This window comes from Epargyreus clarus, unplaced genomic scaffold (assembly GCF_041222505.1).
Source record: "Epargyreus clarus isolate Ecla_fem2 unplaced genomic scaffold, WU_Ecla_fem_2.2 ptg000024l, whole genome shotgun sequence".
Taxonomy (NCBI): Eukaryota; Metazoa; Arthropoda; class Insecta; order Lepidoptera; family Hesperiidae; genus Epargyreus; species Epargyreus clarus.
In genome coordinates, this window is record NW_027332231.1 from 9419278 (window position 1) to 9435879 (window position 16602).

Here is a 16602-nt window from a genome sequence, read left to right on the forward strand (position 1 = left end):
GACACCAAAACGTGATGAAGCATCGATACTGTCGTCAAAACGCAAATTACCGATCCTAAATGACAGTCTGGTAGGGCCATAAAGAAAGGTATGTTAATTTACAATAAACATCAATAGAATCCTAGAAAATAATGTAATATACCTTTACTGTTCTGAGACTTATACTATAGGTGAAAATGCTACATTACAAGCATTATTGTTGCATTTAAACCATCTTTCTTGGTTTGAACAAATTTATCGTTACTCATTAGGTACCAATTTAAACATGGGCCTTAATTTCTCTATTATAAAACTATCTAAAATGCCCTTTACATTATACAAGTATTCCCACTATACTAGGAATATCTAACGATACATTTTTAGTGTAAATGCAATATATTGACGTATTCATTTATTAAACTACCGTCACTAAAAATGATTTATTTTTAAGCTATTGCATAGCTTCTATCGCGGGCCTTGAGCGTGGAGACCGAATCCAGAAATTCCGTAACGAAAAAAACCTAACACCCCCCACTCTGACCGGCACAGCGGTGATTCTTTTTAGTAGCGATCTGTGCGCCCCGGGGCGCACACGCCAGTTGACGGGTTAATGACTTTTTGAAATATCACGCTTGCAATTTGCACAAGTTGATAAAAATGCTATGCAATAGCTTTACCGCGGCAGTCTCCGAGTGCCACACGTATTTTTTTTTACTTTACAATATAGTGTAGAAGATTATTTTAGATCCTTATTTAATGTAAAGGGCACTTTGTCGCAATTTTGCTTTAAACTCTAATAAACTCTATAAACAAAACAACGCCATTTTAAATGGTCTTCGAAACAAATCGTGACTAGTGTATGACATGAGATCCATTAAATAATATTTTAAAGGTAATAATTATATAAATTTGTTTCTTAATATATTTATGGATACCAGGCGTGAATATGTTGATAAGACTGAATATGTTGATCGACCTACTTAATAATAATAATGTATACAGGGTAAATTTTTCAAATGGGTCTTCAGGACCAAATCCGAATTTATAAGGATTAGCGACAAATGCTGGAAGGAGTTACGAGGTCCAATTTGACAAAAACTAAAACGAAAACTAAAACTGTATGATTGGTTTTTTTTTAAATATATTTTCCGGGAATCGAACAAGTTCGTTTGAAAAAAAACACCCTATGTTATTCCACTCTCAGATAGTGTCGCTTATAAGGATCAAATTCTCGGAAGTAATGTTAAATGACAAACTAAAGAAAAAGCCTCATTTTTAATAAAATACATATTATATGCATTTTCGACTTGTTAACTTATTTACGCCTGGTACGGATATTATTAACATCGTTTAGTTTAACATGTTTGCAAGCCACAATTACCAATTCTATTAAAAAAAAATGCAATTATTTAAACTTACGTCACTATTCATAATTTTATATACAGTTTTATGTACCATATCTGGTACTATTTTTAATAATAATTAATTTTCACAAACAATTAGCTCTTAATACTGACAGATAAGCAACAGACGATTCAAATTAATCTTACCCTAAATTACTTTTAATGCTACATTCAAATCATTTATGAGTATTAAAATTCCAAGGCTTATTAATTAAATTTAATTATTTTTGTTTCCATTCTTTGGTTTTGATCACAAAGTTAATCTTTATGTCACATATTATTATCAATGACCACAAACATCGAGATTTAAAAATCGAAATTCACTATTGTCCATTATTAATACTCAATCTACCCCCATTACCAAAGATAGAAATTTGACAATTTCGAGTATAAAGTTAGTGTCAAATGTCGACCTTGGTTTTGGAGAGATTCGATTTTATCAATAACGGAAGTTAAATTAAAAATCAAATACAACATCCACATGCAACAAAGAACGAGTAATTTTTTTAGACACATCAAGATTTTTTTTTACTTTTATCATCATACATCAATTTTCAATATGAGAAAAATATTTCACATAATATATCTTAATTATTATGTTATATTTTATCAAGAATATGACTAGTACCATAAATGCATTAGTAGAAATATATGTGTACCTACATGTACAATAAAGTTCATTCTTTCATTCGTTCAATATTTCCTTCATTCACTTAAACTCTGAAATATCGTTATCATTCAATTGTGCAATTAAAAGTCATAAATAACACAACAGAAGTATACAGAACACGCAACTTATAAAAAAATACAAAAAATCTGAGACATTTTACAACTTATTCCATATGCCACAAACTCCCACACATTGAATGACCTTCAACCAACATTTAAACTAAAGTTCACTTGTACTGTTGGATACCGTCATTGTACCTCTCGGTTGTCCTATAAGTGTGAACGAGAGATGTTTAAAAGCTGCCATTTACAAACATATTATTTATTGGAACAAAACATGACTAACTTAGTCATTGATTATGAGAAAAAATTGTTTTTACCTTGTGATAAAATTTGACTTAGAATCTTGCCAATTCTGTTAAACAGAAATTTATGAATGATGCAAATACGTAAATGAGCTATAAATTAGTGTATATCTTGTCAAGTATAAGTCAAGTGGTCTTACTCCTAAGGATAAAGTAATTTAGCTCCAATTTTGTTACATTTCTCCACAGCGCCAATTCCGAGTTTTAAGTCGAGGAAAGCACGCGCGTCGTTCGGGGCAGGGGCCTGCCTACCCGCGAATTGTATCTGAAAATATTTTCAAAAAGCTTGATATATTATGTTCTTTAGCGGTATGAATGATTTCACTATAAGTGTCAATTGCAGTTCACTTATTATGCACTTATTTTTAACGAGCTTTTGCCCGCGGCTCCGCTCGCGTTACGAAGTAATATTTTCATCCCCTATTTTATCCCCTTGGGGTAGAATTGATCAGAATCCTTTAGCGGATGCCTACGTCATAACATTCACCTGCATGCCAAATTTCAGCCCGATCCGTCCAGTGGTTTGGGCTGTGCGTTGATAGATCACTATGTCAGTCAGTCACCTTTGAGTTATATATATTTAGATTTGTCTGTGCTACCTGTGGGTAGCACAGACCTGTGGGAATGGCAGCCATTAGAGTCTAACCAAAGTAAGCATGAAATACCATGTTAAGTCCATGATAATATTGTTGGTATGCTTAAGGATAAATTCAATGATTTTTTCAATTATGTATATAGGTCTGCCTATAAATACACCTTTGTTATAATGAAACATTAAGATTTGCAGATAACAATTTACCGAATTACCTTTATGACAAAGTTTACTAAACCCTTGATTACACTAATTAAGTCATAAAACAAGCTTCCTTTGAAAATAAATATAACAAGTCAACATACTTGAGCAAGAGGATGCAGGTGCCTCTCAGGGAACTCCCGTTGGTGCGCCATCACCCAATCCGCCGGCCACATGGTTCCGTTCTTCGCTGTGAAGGGCAGTACCAACACGTACACTCTGTTTGTGGCCGAGTAGGCCACTCTGTAGTAATGTCCCTTAGTGGCTCGCTCCCAGACGAACCCGTCAGCATCAGCCCCACCTCTTTGTAGCCACGACACTCGGGTGAGGTCGGACGCGTGGATACCTATTTCAGCGTACTCCGCCCATGGTAGGATGTCCCCTCTGAAAATTACGCACAAAAATAATAACGTACAAAAATATAAAAGTAGTATAATAATGTACTAAAACGACTGACATCCGTCGATTTCGAGGGTGATGGCAAATTTCGTTATGAAAGTTACAAAATCACAGATTATGGTTACACTAAAATGATAAAAGTTGCCTTTAGATTAGTCTTTAATCGCTGATTAACATTGAATTGTTGACAAAATATTGATGATTTCTCAATGTACTTCTAATTAATTTAATTTTAGTAATAATACGAAATAAAAGAAAACAATCGATTTCTAACATACTGGTGCGACATACAGTAGAATAATCTCAAACTTCATGATCTCTGCTAAAAAATATATCCCTCTCCTAAAAACCGAGCCTGGAAATTAGAGCTTTACAACTGCAAATCACTACAAATACAATCCAATGCTCACTGTGTCACTGCCCCGAGTAGCGACGTGGTCTCCAACCAGCACCTCGCTCCAGCTTGTAACAAGGACCGTAGCACGTGAGCTGCAGTGCGGCGAATGTTGCGGCGACAGCATGGCGGCAAGTTACGACCGGCTAACACGTAGGACGGTGTCCCTTGTACAGGTGGGAAACAGCGCTGGAAATGTGTATAGTTTACTTGAGTACACTCAATATTCAACCCAAAATACTGCAAAGTCAACATTTGAAGGGTTATGGAGAATGTGAACTAGCGTCAAAAGAGTTACATGTACAATGCATCAGTCTAATTATAGAAATAGAAAGATCGGCATTTAAATCTTCACATTAGTCCGTTAGTCTTGTATGTAATTATTGTTAAATAAATCTTCTATAATAAATATTAATTCTCAATTTTCCCTTCTTATTTTGTGTCTCATGCCTGGACCTCAGTACTATATAATCTAGAACATTGTAAAGCTAGGGTGCTTTTCCACCAGAGGTATACAAGGTACTCAATTTTATTTATTTATGGATAAGCATCAAATTGTTTTTGATTTGGACTATTTGGTATTTACTATTTGATGAATTTTACCTTCAAATTGATAATGATTATATACACAAAGCCAGCGGTAAAATTTACCTGTGTTTCTCGCTTACATCCATACCACTGCACCCGACCATCCTCTCGTATAACTGCCTTCACTCCAAGCTGCTTGTACAGCGCCACTCTGTAATCTCTCATGCGCCTTGAGACCTTCTGCTTCGAAGCTGGTGTTTTTAAAACACTTCGACCAGCTCCAATCTTCCCATCCGACATAAATATCTGAAAGTATACATATTCAAAATTAGAATTAAAAAATTAAAAACCTCACTTTTACTTTGATGGCTGCCTTTTCATTTAATTTTATTTAATAATAATAATAATAATAAATAAATTGTATTTACGGAATACATAGCAGCACACACATGACTAAAAAAACAAGAATCAAAACAAAGCATAAAGGAGTAGACATATATAATTATATAATCAGAAAGCTGGGAACTGCTAAGCTATCGGGAGTTACATGTGTTATTGTAAGTCAACCATAAAAGATAGACATATGCTGTCGTGGGATATTTAGTATGGGTATGGATATTTTTTTTTTTTACTTATGTTCTTTATGCGATCTGTTTCTTGTGAACATTCAGCATAGGGTTATGGATTTATATGTTTGACTTGAGGGGCAGTCAGTCCAGCGACGTACGCCCCTTATGTTTATCAATCCCTATAAATCTCTAGGGGACTTTCTTTTTAGCCTTTTGAATGTTGAGGTGTTATTTATTAAGTGTTTAGTCAGTCTATTTGGATGGTTTTCTATTCTATTCCTGTAGGATTTAATTGAGTGCTTGATCTCTTCTTGGACTTTTCTGATTTGAAGGTTGCGGTGTAATTGTTGGTTTGTTATGAACCATGGAGCGTCTGTAATGATCCTTAGCATTTTGGACTGGAACCTCTGGAGTATTTCAAGGTTGAAGTTAGCGGCTGTGCCCCAGAGTTGGATGCCGTAAGTCCAGATTGGTTTTAGGATACACTTGTATATTAGAAGTTTGTTTTCCATTGACAGCTGTGACTTTTTTCCGAGCATCCAATACATTTTTCTCAATTGGATCCCCAGTGCTTTTCGCTTGGTGAAGATGTGTTTCCTCCAGGTGAGACGGCGATCAAGATAAAGTCCAAGGTATTTGACTTCATGAGCTTGGGGTATTTGTACTCCGTTGAGCTTCACGGAGGGACACGTTTAGCGTCGCGTTGTAAAGGTTACCTGAACTGCCGTTGTTTCGTTTGCTTTTATCCGCCAGGTAGTTAGCCAATCTGTGATGCTGTTTAGAGACGCTGTAACATGTTACTTGCTTGTGCTGGTTCATCATGGGCCGTTAAGGCCGCGGTGTCATCGGCAAAAGTACCTATTACGACGCCATCTGTTATTGGTAAGTCTGCAGTGAAGATTAGGTATAGGATGGGGCCAAGCACACTTCCTTGTGGTACTCCCGCATGGGCAGTTTGGATATTTCTTCACCCTGCTTGACGTAAAAAAATCTGTCAGACAGATATGATTTTAGTAAGATGTAATAGTTTATTGGGAGATGTTTTTTTATTTTGTACAATAAACCAGTGTGCCAGACTTTATCAAAGGCCTGTGATATGTCGAGAAATGCTGCACAGCAATATTTCTTATTTTCGAAACCCTTGTGTATTTCTTATACTAGTCTATGTACCTGTTCAATAGTGCCATGTTTTTTTCTGAAGCCAAATTGGTGGTCGGGTATGATCTTATTTTGTATGATTACGGTGTTTAGTGGCTTTAGGAAAAGTATTTCCATTACTTTTGACAGTATAGGCAGTAAGCTGATCGGTCTGTAGGAAGATGTATCTTCAGGTACTTTACCCATCCCACGACAGCATATGTCTATCTTTTATGGTTGACTTATAATAACATGTGTAACTCCCGATAGCTTAGCAGTTCGAAGCTTTCTGATTATATTTGTCTACTCCTACGTTTATAACACTCTCAGTCATCCCTAATTAAAAAAATTAACAGTATTAACTATTCCTTAAAAAACAATCATAGAAGTCATACCCCTAAGTGATAAGGGTTGTTCACCCTTAATTTTTTTTTATTTATCTGGCACCACAACTTTTGCCAGGTCAGCTAGTAAGTAATATAAGTGAAATAAATTGGCTCTGCGCAGTGCAAAAGAAGTATGTAACGAAGAGAAGGAAAGGCAGAAAGAAAACTTAACAGTTCATGAATACAACTTTTGGACCTTGGATCCTTCTACACAAATGACCAAAGCATGGTAATTCTTGGATAAACAAATGATATATCTGTGAAATATTAACATAGTATACCCATGGTTCTTTTACCATTCATATTTCAATAGCTTAAATTTTTTTATAACAGTGAAAAGCCAATGGGCATGAAGTTCACCAACAATAAGTGATCACTGCCACCCACGGACATTGGTAACCAACTTCATATGGATTCAGGAGCTCTATGTAGATGAGGGATTCTTTATGTAGTTAATCACTGTTAAATGTAAATCTAGTGAATGTGACAATTACCTTAACATTCTTAACTGCTGTCTGTAAATACAGTGCTTCTGGGAACGGGAAGGCAAACGGCTGAGGTAGGCTTTGGAGCAGTGAAGTTTTGATAATGAGGGCATGTTGCCCACTGACTGCGTCACACAGCTTGCCCGCTTCTTTCGTATACTGCAGAGTCCAGTCAGCATAGTTCCAGGTGACTTGCTGACAAACCAGGCGAGAGTTACCCACCCCTATAGCTATAGGATGGTTTTTAAGCTCCTTAGAATTAGATGGTATCTGTAACGACCGACGTGTGACGCGAATGGAATCCGGTACGATCATTACATACTCCGTTAAGATGTGTGTTAGAGGATTCAAGTCGCGAGGCGACGCGTCGAGTTTCAGCTCGAGAGAGACCACGCGAACGTTGCGCAGCGTTTCATTTGAAACAGAGAATTGGAACGGCGGGTATTGCTTACTCTGACACAAAATCACAATCGGAATATTAGGTAGTGCCGTCACCAACGTCTGCACGCTGTCCGCGATATCGTTTTCGAATTCCTCGAATTGACGGAACACCACAGTGGTCACTTTACTCAAATGCCGAACTGGACGCAAATGTGTGGAGGGCGGGTGTATTTCCGCTTGCTGCATAGCGCGCATCCTAGAGTGCAGCATCTGGCAGAAGCCATACATGAATACCGCTGTTAACGTTAAGGCTACAAGCTTTGATACGGTAAAACGACCCAACAGTAAGTTGAATAGCTTCATGATTATTTATTATTTTAAATATTTCATTCATAATATTTTTAATAAAATGAATCAACACTGCGTTGACAGTAAGACGTTAATAACATTTTATATTATTTATCCCAACTCATATTATCTTTTTTAAATCATCCGTAACTTGTATTGTTTATTAACTTCTTATTATATTTTCCTGTATTTTCACGGTCACTATTCCGTCCTGTCAATTTTCACAAGATGACATTAAAAAAAAGTACACAAATGTCATTTCCCATTTTCCTACTTCCATTTGAAGATCATAAATATTGTAAACCATAGCTACTAACTAATTTGCTCTTTCAGTTAGTTAAAATAAAATTTGTTTTGTAAATCACTTATACAAAAAGTATTCCTTTATTGGATTTTTTTACCCTTTGTTTAGTATTTTCGATCAAGAGGAACATGCAGCGGCCCACCGCCCTAGAAATTAAAAAAACGTCTTATACATCTGGGGCAGCTGTTCCCCTGCCCAAAAAAATTTTTACAACTGCTCTACCGTTCAAGTCAAACAGTATAATATATGCGTATAGGTTTACGTTAAGCCCTTCTTTGACATAAAATATCAAGCACTAATAAAAATCCCTGGCGACCATTTCTGTCCAAGTCCAAATGACTACTAAAAGTACCGTTGCCCTTAGCCAGGTTTATTTCGATCATTAACTCAATACGACAACTTCCGTTATTAGGTAGAAATATGTATGGCAGTGATGGCATCTTAAAAACCTTCGTGACATTCACAATGCATCACAACGGACGGGTCTTAAAATCAACAGGGACAATGCAAAAATCTAGCACGACTCCATGTCACACTCGTATAGGTTGTTGTTGTGCAAATGAGGTTACTCGAAGAATCCCTTAGCTACGTTCGCAAAATTATGAAGTGCTTTCTTATTCCAAATTCCGCATTGCCTGAATTAAAAAGTATTCGAGCCTGATATGTCTGGCAGTGGACCTGTAAATGCTAATAGATGGGTGGAAATATTGTCTCACCCTCCAAAGACTTTAAAATAATTAATCGAGTTTAAAATCCCGGGCACCGCAGGCGGACGCACAGCGGATCCTTAATAAAAGAATGTTCCAGGCTTAAAAATAAGTATCACATCTTTTTTCTAGCCAGGTTGTACTAGGGCTGTGCAACCCTAGGGCTGTACAACTGCGAACCGCCTGGCCAACTGCCCCGGGAAGGACGGCGGTATGTGTGGTTGTATACCGTCGTACGCACCAGACTATGCGGCGCGTGTGAAGCTTACCTGGGCGGAGCCCGACGGGGCAACGCGCTAAGAGGACTCTGGTTGCGTTCCTTTGGAGATCCCGGAGTCCTCTACGCAGCGCCGAGGACGGTTATCGGGGGGTTATAGGGCGGTAAGAGTAAAGTACACATAACCCTGTGTCGCTCTCACGGCACGAGGTACCTTTTGATTGTTTTCCGCTCGTGAACAAAAAAAGGGCTATGCAGTCTTCTGAAGACAATAAAATTGTATTATAATAATAAAATATATACCAAGTATAAATCGGATGGCTGCAGCGTGCTTTTTACCTAAAAAATAAAAACGAAAAACTCTATTACTAATCCTCTGCTGTAATAAATACAAGAAACCGCTATTTTTTATGTTTTTCGCTTTATCTACTGAACCGTAATAGGTAGATTGTTCAAATCATACAAAGGTTACTATACTCTTTGGTTCAAATGTTCACAATGCAAGTAATTCAATGGCTGCAATAATAACTAATACTAAAAATAAAATAAATAAAAATTTTGGTGGTACGAAACTCTCTGGGTGCGTGTTCGACTTACATTTGGCCAATTTTATTTATATAATGAGAGGCCTATGTCCAGCAGTGGTCCTCAAAAAGCCGATGAATGGATGGATTGATTAAGAGAGCATTTAGTGCCTCATTTGTAAATGTATTTCTTATATTGACATGATTCTTAATTTCTTCAATAGTCGGATTGTAACTACTACCATTACAATATGGTTGAAACATCGGTATTAATTTGTGTTTAAATGACATATTCTCACGCGATAGGTTCTACTTTAACATTGTAAATATGTTCAGATTGAGTATTGCATGTTAAAATCATCATGAATGTTAAAATATATGAGTAATTTAAGAAAGAAGGAAAGGAATAACTTTATTACGTAATGCATTGTACACATACACATAACAATACAAATTACTTTCGTAAATTACAAAGTAGTGGGATATAGGTACATAGAAAACTCAAGATTCATAATAAGACAACACAGCCGAATAAAAATACAATAATTAATTAAGTACGTTACAGCATATCCCTATGCTTGTATGTATACGTTGCATACGGAAAAGGCACTCACTCAGCATTTATGCCATGGCGCTCACGGATATGCGTACAGCGAAGAGAAGTGGTTTTAAGGTGGTAGAACCCTTTGTGGTTCGACTCCGGCGGCACCACCGCCACACCTATTTCTACCTAATAACAGCAGTGTTAGGCGCTGCTGTGTTCCGGTTTGAAGGGTGTGGTAAGGGAGACAGACTTTTCCGAGGCGTTCCAGCTTAGTCCTCAGGGGTAGCAGCGCATCTGTGGCCGACCTCAGGTAGGAATAATCCTATCTGGGGTTGATTACAGATGTCCATGGGCGGCAGTAGCCACTTATCATCAGGTGGACTGCATGCTCGTCTGCTACTCTTATGTTATAAAAAAAAAAAAAGTAAACACGTGAGCAGCTGAGTTCTATTAATTGTTATATCGCGGGTAGACGCATTTTGTTCATACCACTGGGAGCCTGGGTATTGCTCAACTTTGGTATTGCTCAATTTGAACTATGCTTGTGAATAACACTAATTATTATCAAAAGTATATTAGGAATGTTTGCTTGTAATAATGTGGTGTTTTATGTAGTTATATGAATTTTCGTTTTCATCCAAGTCGCATCCAAGTTGTGAAGAAGCGAGTTATTGGTTTAAAGTCTATAACTGATCAGGTGAATGATAGTAAAAATAAATAAGTATATCATAATTTGTCAAGATTTCACCTGAAGCTCTAGTAAGTATAATTTATACTTATTTCTAAATATATTTACTGTTTGTAGACTACGGAGAGGTGGAAGGACATCGTTCCAACACTTGGATGCGGCGTATCTAAAGCTACCTCGAAAGGAATAGGAGCGATGAAGAGGTACAACTAAAGGATTCCTTCGAGGACGTGTATTGTACATTTTCTCATTAGCCGACCATACCAATTTTCGGACAAGATAAGAAGGCATTTTATTGTTTATAATACCAAAAAGAAGTGTGGCAAGGTGAAGCTTCCTGCGTGATTCCATTTTTAGGCGTTTTCCACAGGTGTTTTGAACGCGCTGTATTAGCTGTCGTGTATGAGCCAAAAATCGTGGACCGTAAACCACGTCTATGTAATTTAATTTTAATAGAATTAATGCCTCACAAATTTTCTCACGTATGTTAACGGTTAAATAATTTCATATTTGATATAGAACCTTTAACCTGTAAAAACAGTTTCTACTGGTATTTAAAAAGATTATGTTGTTGAAATTGAAAATTTTCATCCATGAGTAATCCTAAATTACGTTTTCATCTTTTATTTTAATAATAGGTATTGTGTCAGACATATACCTTATTTGAGCCTTAGAACCTAGTATTAAATTTTGGACTTGTTTCCGTTTAACACAACGCATGCTACACCATTAGCTATTCAATCTAGATTTTCGTTAATTTTATTTACCGCTTCATGAATATCACGATGGTTGCAATGTATATAGACTTCCGCATATAGATGGTATTTACAATATTGTTTACCACGTCAGCACTATAAATTGCAAACAGGTTCGGCGCAAGATTCAAGCCCTGAGGTGCCCCGGCTTTGATACTTTTAGAACTGGACGTCGCGGTCATGTTTGAATCATTACTCAATTCGACCGATTGTGACCGATGTCTATAGTAAATATCAAACCACTTAATTGCATTGTTACTAAAACCATAGTAATGTAATTTTGATAATAATTTTATAATCTACGATTTTTTAAAGATTTTTTGGACGTTTGAAATTTCCCGAGTTCCCGAGAATTCCCGACCAGAAACCCTAGTGTCGAAAAAGCGCGGGAAACGTTCAACTTGGCGGGCGCCTTTTTTTGAGATTTTTCATTTAATTTATTTTTTTAGTAGTTTAAAGATCAGTTAAGTAGTGTATTGTAAATATATTTTTATTAGTTTATCTTATTATATATAGTTTTGTAAATATCTCACTTGGGTAAGTCTTTTAAATTATTTTATGGCGGAGGATGGTACCTTCGATCCTGGGGGACCTGAAATCCCCCAGGTCGGAGTTAATATTGTAATACAGAACGAATCCAGTATGGACACTGATAGTTCTATCAGGTCTGAAAGGAAACGTGTTAAAGCTGCGCGCAAATTTTGTAAAAACTGCAATAAAAAGAAAAGGACCGATAAATCAAAACACCATAATAATTCAAATCGTAGCTGCATGTGCTTAAGTGAGGAATCTAGTGGAAATGAAAAGAAAAAACATAGAGCCCATAAAAAAGTTGATATTAGCTCTCCTCCATTGGAATCTTCACCCGCAGATGTATGTAACACCTCTAATTTGGAAGTATCTAATACCCAGGATACAGTTAGTACAGAACCAACTAGGCGCATTCGTTATTATATTGAAACAGATAATGCTCCTTTCCTTGTACATGTCCAAAAAGTTACACAATCTTTGTCTGACGGTGCCACACTCCACCCTATTACATTTGGTAATTTCCTGAAAAAAAATAATAATGTGATTAAAAATATTGTTAATGGCAGTCTTAAAAGAATAGGTCGCAATAGAATAAGCATGGCATTTGTCAACTATGAAGATGCTAATAAATTTGTTTTGAGCCCCCTATTAGAACAAAACAAGTTAAAAGCTTTTATTCCATCATTTAATGTTACGAGAGTCGGCATAGTAAAAGGTGTTCCCTCAGAATGGTCTGAAGAAGAAATTAAGTCCAATATATCGGTACCAATTGGTTGTGGTGAAGTTATAAATATGCGTAGGCTGAATTATAAGGTAATTGTTGAAGGATCACCTGTATGGAAACCCTCTCAATCTGTAGTACTGACCTTCGATGGACAGATATTACCTAAGAGAATTTTCATGTGCTATAATTCATTAAGTGTGGAACTATATATCTATCCAACTATACAATGTTATAATTGTTGTAAATATGGTCATACTAAGGTGCATTGTAGATCTAAACCACGTTGCTATAAATGCGGTCAGGAACATACAGGAGACACTTGTAGTGTCATTGAAATTAATGCTTACTGCTGTTCATGTTCAGGATCTCACTTTGCTATAAATAAATGTTGCCCAGAATTTGAAAGACAAAAAAGGATTAAGCTGACAATGGCCCAAAGTTGCATGTCATATCTTGAAGCTTCTAAAATACATCCCCCTATATCCAGGTCATATGCCGAAGTTTTACTTTCTGAACCAAATACATTACATTCCGAATCTATTCTTTCCACAGCACCACACTCTAGTACTAATACATCTACAAAAAAAACAATATTTTTGAAACCACGTGTACCACCTAAACAAGTGAGAGGATATGACAAATTAGCTCATAACTCTCTTATTAAAGATTATAACCCAAATCTTTCTGCACCTAATGGTTCTGCTATTGCAAAAAGTACAATTGAACATTTTTCTGTAAAAGATATCATAAATGAATTAATTAATACTTTAATAAAGTTAAATATTGTAAAACCGGACAACGCTGCCTTTTTAATAAATGAAATGAATAATGCGCAAAACCAAGATGGACAAGTTAACCAACATAGTCCAATGGAATTGCCGCAGCATAGTTAGCAACAAAAGTGATTTAATATACTTAATTAATAAATATAACCCTATAGTTGTTACACTATCTGAGACATGGTTAAAGCCCGGTTACTCTTTTAGAGTTCCAGGTTTTTCATGTCTCAGAGAAGACAGGCCTGATGGGTATGGTGGAGTCGCCATACTCATACACAATTCAGTCTCCTTTACTCCACTTATATTGCCATCCCATAGTGAAGGTATATGTGTTATTGGAGCTAATGTAAATAATGTAAATATAATTTCTGTGTATATTCCTAATCCTTCTTCGGCAATCTTATCTGAAATAAATGTCTTTCTAAGCAGATTACCAAAACCATTTTTATTATTAGGTGATTTAAACTGTCAACATGTTACATGGGGAAGTTCAAAATCTACATGTTATGGAGAATCTTTATTAGAAATCTTAGATATAAATAATTTGTGTGTACTTAATACTGGAACACCTACTCGGCGAACTAAGCCTGAACAAGGTGATAGTGTGCCAGATATATCTATATGCACTCCTGATCTTGCATCTATTCTTACATGGCAATCATTGCCTTATTCATATGGCAGCGATCATATGCCATTGCTGATTTCTTTTCCCCATCTTAAACCACATACTTTCAAAAGATCCTTCCGTTTAAAATATAAACTTAATAGCCCAGACTGGACTTTATTTAAGTCTAATGTCGACAAAAGATTATCTACTTTGCCTAAAGTTTGTAGAGGACAGGAGCCAGTTTGCGCCGAGGCTTTGGCAAAACTAATTATTGAAGCTGCCGACGAATCTTTTCCTATTCGAAAAAGCAGGCCCGATAAAATTCCTTCACCACCCTGGTGGGATGAAGATTGTTCTAAAGCAGTCTGGAAAAGAAAACAAGCTGAAAAAGATTATTGCAATTCAATGACAACTGAGAATTTTGACATATACTGTCAGGTGTCACAAGCTTCAAAGAAAATTCTTAAAGAGAAAAAATTAGAAGGGTGGCAAAGATTTTGTTCTTCTTTATGCCCTAATGTTAGTTCTACTCTGGTTTGGCAGAATATTAAAAAAATTCGATCAGCCTTTAACCCATCCGTAACTCATACAATGCCATTATCAGTTGCATGTAAATTTATGGACAAACTAGCCCCAGCCTCAGTTCCTGAAGATAACATAATTTCTATTTCATATAACAATGATTGCGACGGATTAAACTCACCATTTACCATGTCCGAATTAACATCTGTACTTAGTTACTTAAAAGACTCTGCACCGGGCGCTGATGGCATACCATACTCATTTCTTTCAAATAATTGTTATGGTGTCACTGAATATTATTTAAATTTAATTAATTCTGTTATGATTAGCGGGCACATCCCTCTATCATGGAAATCTCAGATTATCATACCCATTTTAAAACCCGACAAACCTCCATTGGAAGTTTCATCTTATCGCCCCATTGCTCTTTCAACTACTATAGCAAAAGTTGCTGAACATCTAGTTAAAAATAGACTTGAATGGTTTGCCGAAAGTAATAAACTTTTGGCTGATAGTCAATATGGATTTAGGAGAGGTAAAGGTACTCTTGATAATATAAGTATCTTAGTAACAGATATACGCATTGCTTTTTCTAATAATTGTAGTATATTAGCAGCCTTTTTAGATATAAAATCTGCATATGATAATGTTCTCATCCCAATATTAAAGCTTAAGATGCTTCAATTGAATATCCCTAACATACTTGTAAATTTTATTATAAATATGCTATCTGAAAGAGAAATTAACTTAAATGTAGAAGATCGTATGATTACAAGAACGATATGGAAGGGGCTTCCACAAGGGTCGGTCCTTAGTCCAATCTTATATAACATTTATACTCATGATTTAGATAAAACATTTAATGATTCTGTTAGAGTTCTCCAATACGCCGATGATTTATTGCTTTATTCCACCAGTTCATCAATACCCACAGCTTGTGAAAATTTAACATCTTCTCTTAAATTACTTAAAGAATGGTTAGACAGGAATGGTTTAGACATATCAGTGTCCAAAAGTGCGATAGTTCTATTTTCCAGAATGCGAAGTCCTCCACATTTAAATGTTACATATAATAATGATACCATTCCTACAAAAAGTGAAGTAAAATTTTTAGGTTTCATCATGGATTCTAAGCTTTCAGGTATACCTCATTGTCAATATATAGCTAATAAATGTGAAAAAAACCTCAATATCCTAAGATGTCTGTCAGGTGTATGGTGGGGTGCCCATCCGTATACAATGAAACTTGTGTATAATGCCATGATACGAAGTGTTATTGATTACGGCTCTTTCCTATTAGAACCGTGTAACGTCGCTGGTTTAAAAAAGTTAGATGGTGTGCAAGCAAAAGCTTTAAGGATCATTTCAGGTGCAATGAAATCTAGCCCAATCAATGCGTTACAAATTGAATGTGGAGATCCCCCTCTACACTTAAGACGACAATATCTGTCGGATAGATTTTTAGGTCGGTGTCTCCAAATTTATAATCATCCAATTTTAACAAAAATCCGTCAAATTTATGAATTAAAAAATTCTCCATATTGGACACATAAATCTCCACCCTGCCTTCTTCGAAGCTTTGAGAAATTTAATAGTATTGAAGCTCCTACTTCCGCTGGCACTATGCTACCGCTGTTTAACAATAGTTACGATTCTTTATTAATGTCTCCTAAAATCTGCGAGTTTTCCTTATCAAAAAATGATGTTCAATGTAATGCTAAATTTAATTCAATTATAAATAATAATAAATGGCAAGGCTGGCATCATATTTATTGTGATGCTTCTAAACAATCTAAATCTGGTTGTGTGGGTGTAGGTTTGTATCATTCCCAGTACAATATTGTACAAAAAATTAAACTTCCAC

General features: G+C 36.0%; 1 protein-coding gene and 1 long non-coding RNA gene across 2 annotated transcripts; both read right to left on the bottom strand.

The window, feature by feature from the left end:
* Positions 1-1447: 1447 nt before the first annotated feature.
* LOC140752451 (ribitol 5-phosphate transferase FKRP) lies at positions 1448-8086 on the bottom strand. Its single transcript, XM_073086756.1, has 5 exons — positions 7117-8086; positions 4654-4836; positions 4019-4191; positions 3314-3593; positions 1448-2681 (listed from the first exon to the last, which is right to left on the bottom strand). Exons 1-5 carry the CDS (start codon positions 7849-7851, stop codon positions 2559-2561), a joined length of 1494 nt encoding a protein of 497 aa, XP_072942857.1. The 5' UTR covers positions 7852-8086; the 3' UTR covers positions 1448-2558.
* Positions 8087-12327: 4241 nt separating this feature from the next.
* On the bottom strand, positions 12328-15189 carry LOC140752455 (uncharacterized). The gene is made up of 3 exons (XR_012103437.1): positions 14183-15189; positions 13178-13406; positions 12328-12628 (listed from the first exon to the last, which is right to left on the bottom strand). It is a non-coding gene; the product is annotated as an uncharacterized LOC140752455 (long non-coding RNA).
* Between the last annotated feature and the right edge of the window lie 1413 nt (positions 15190-16602).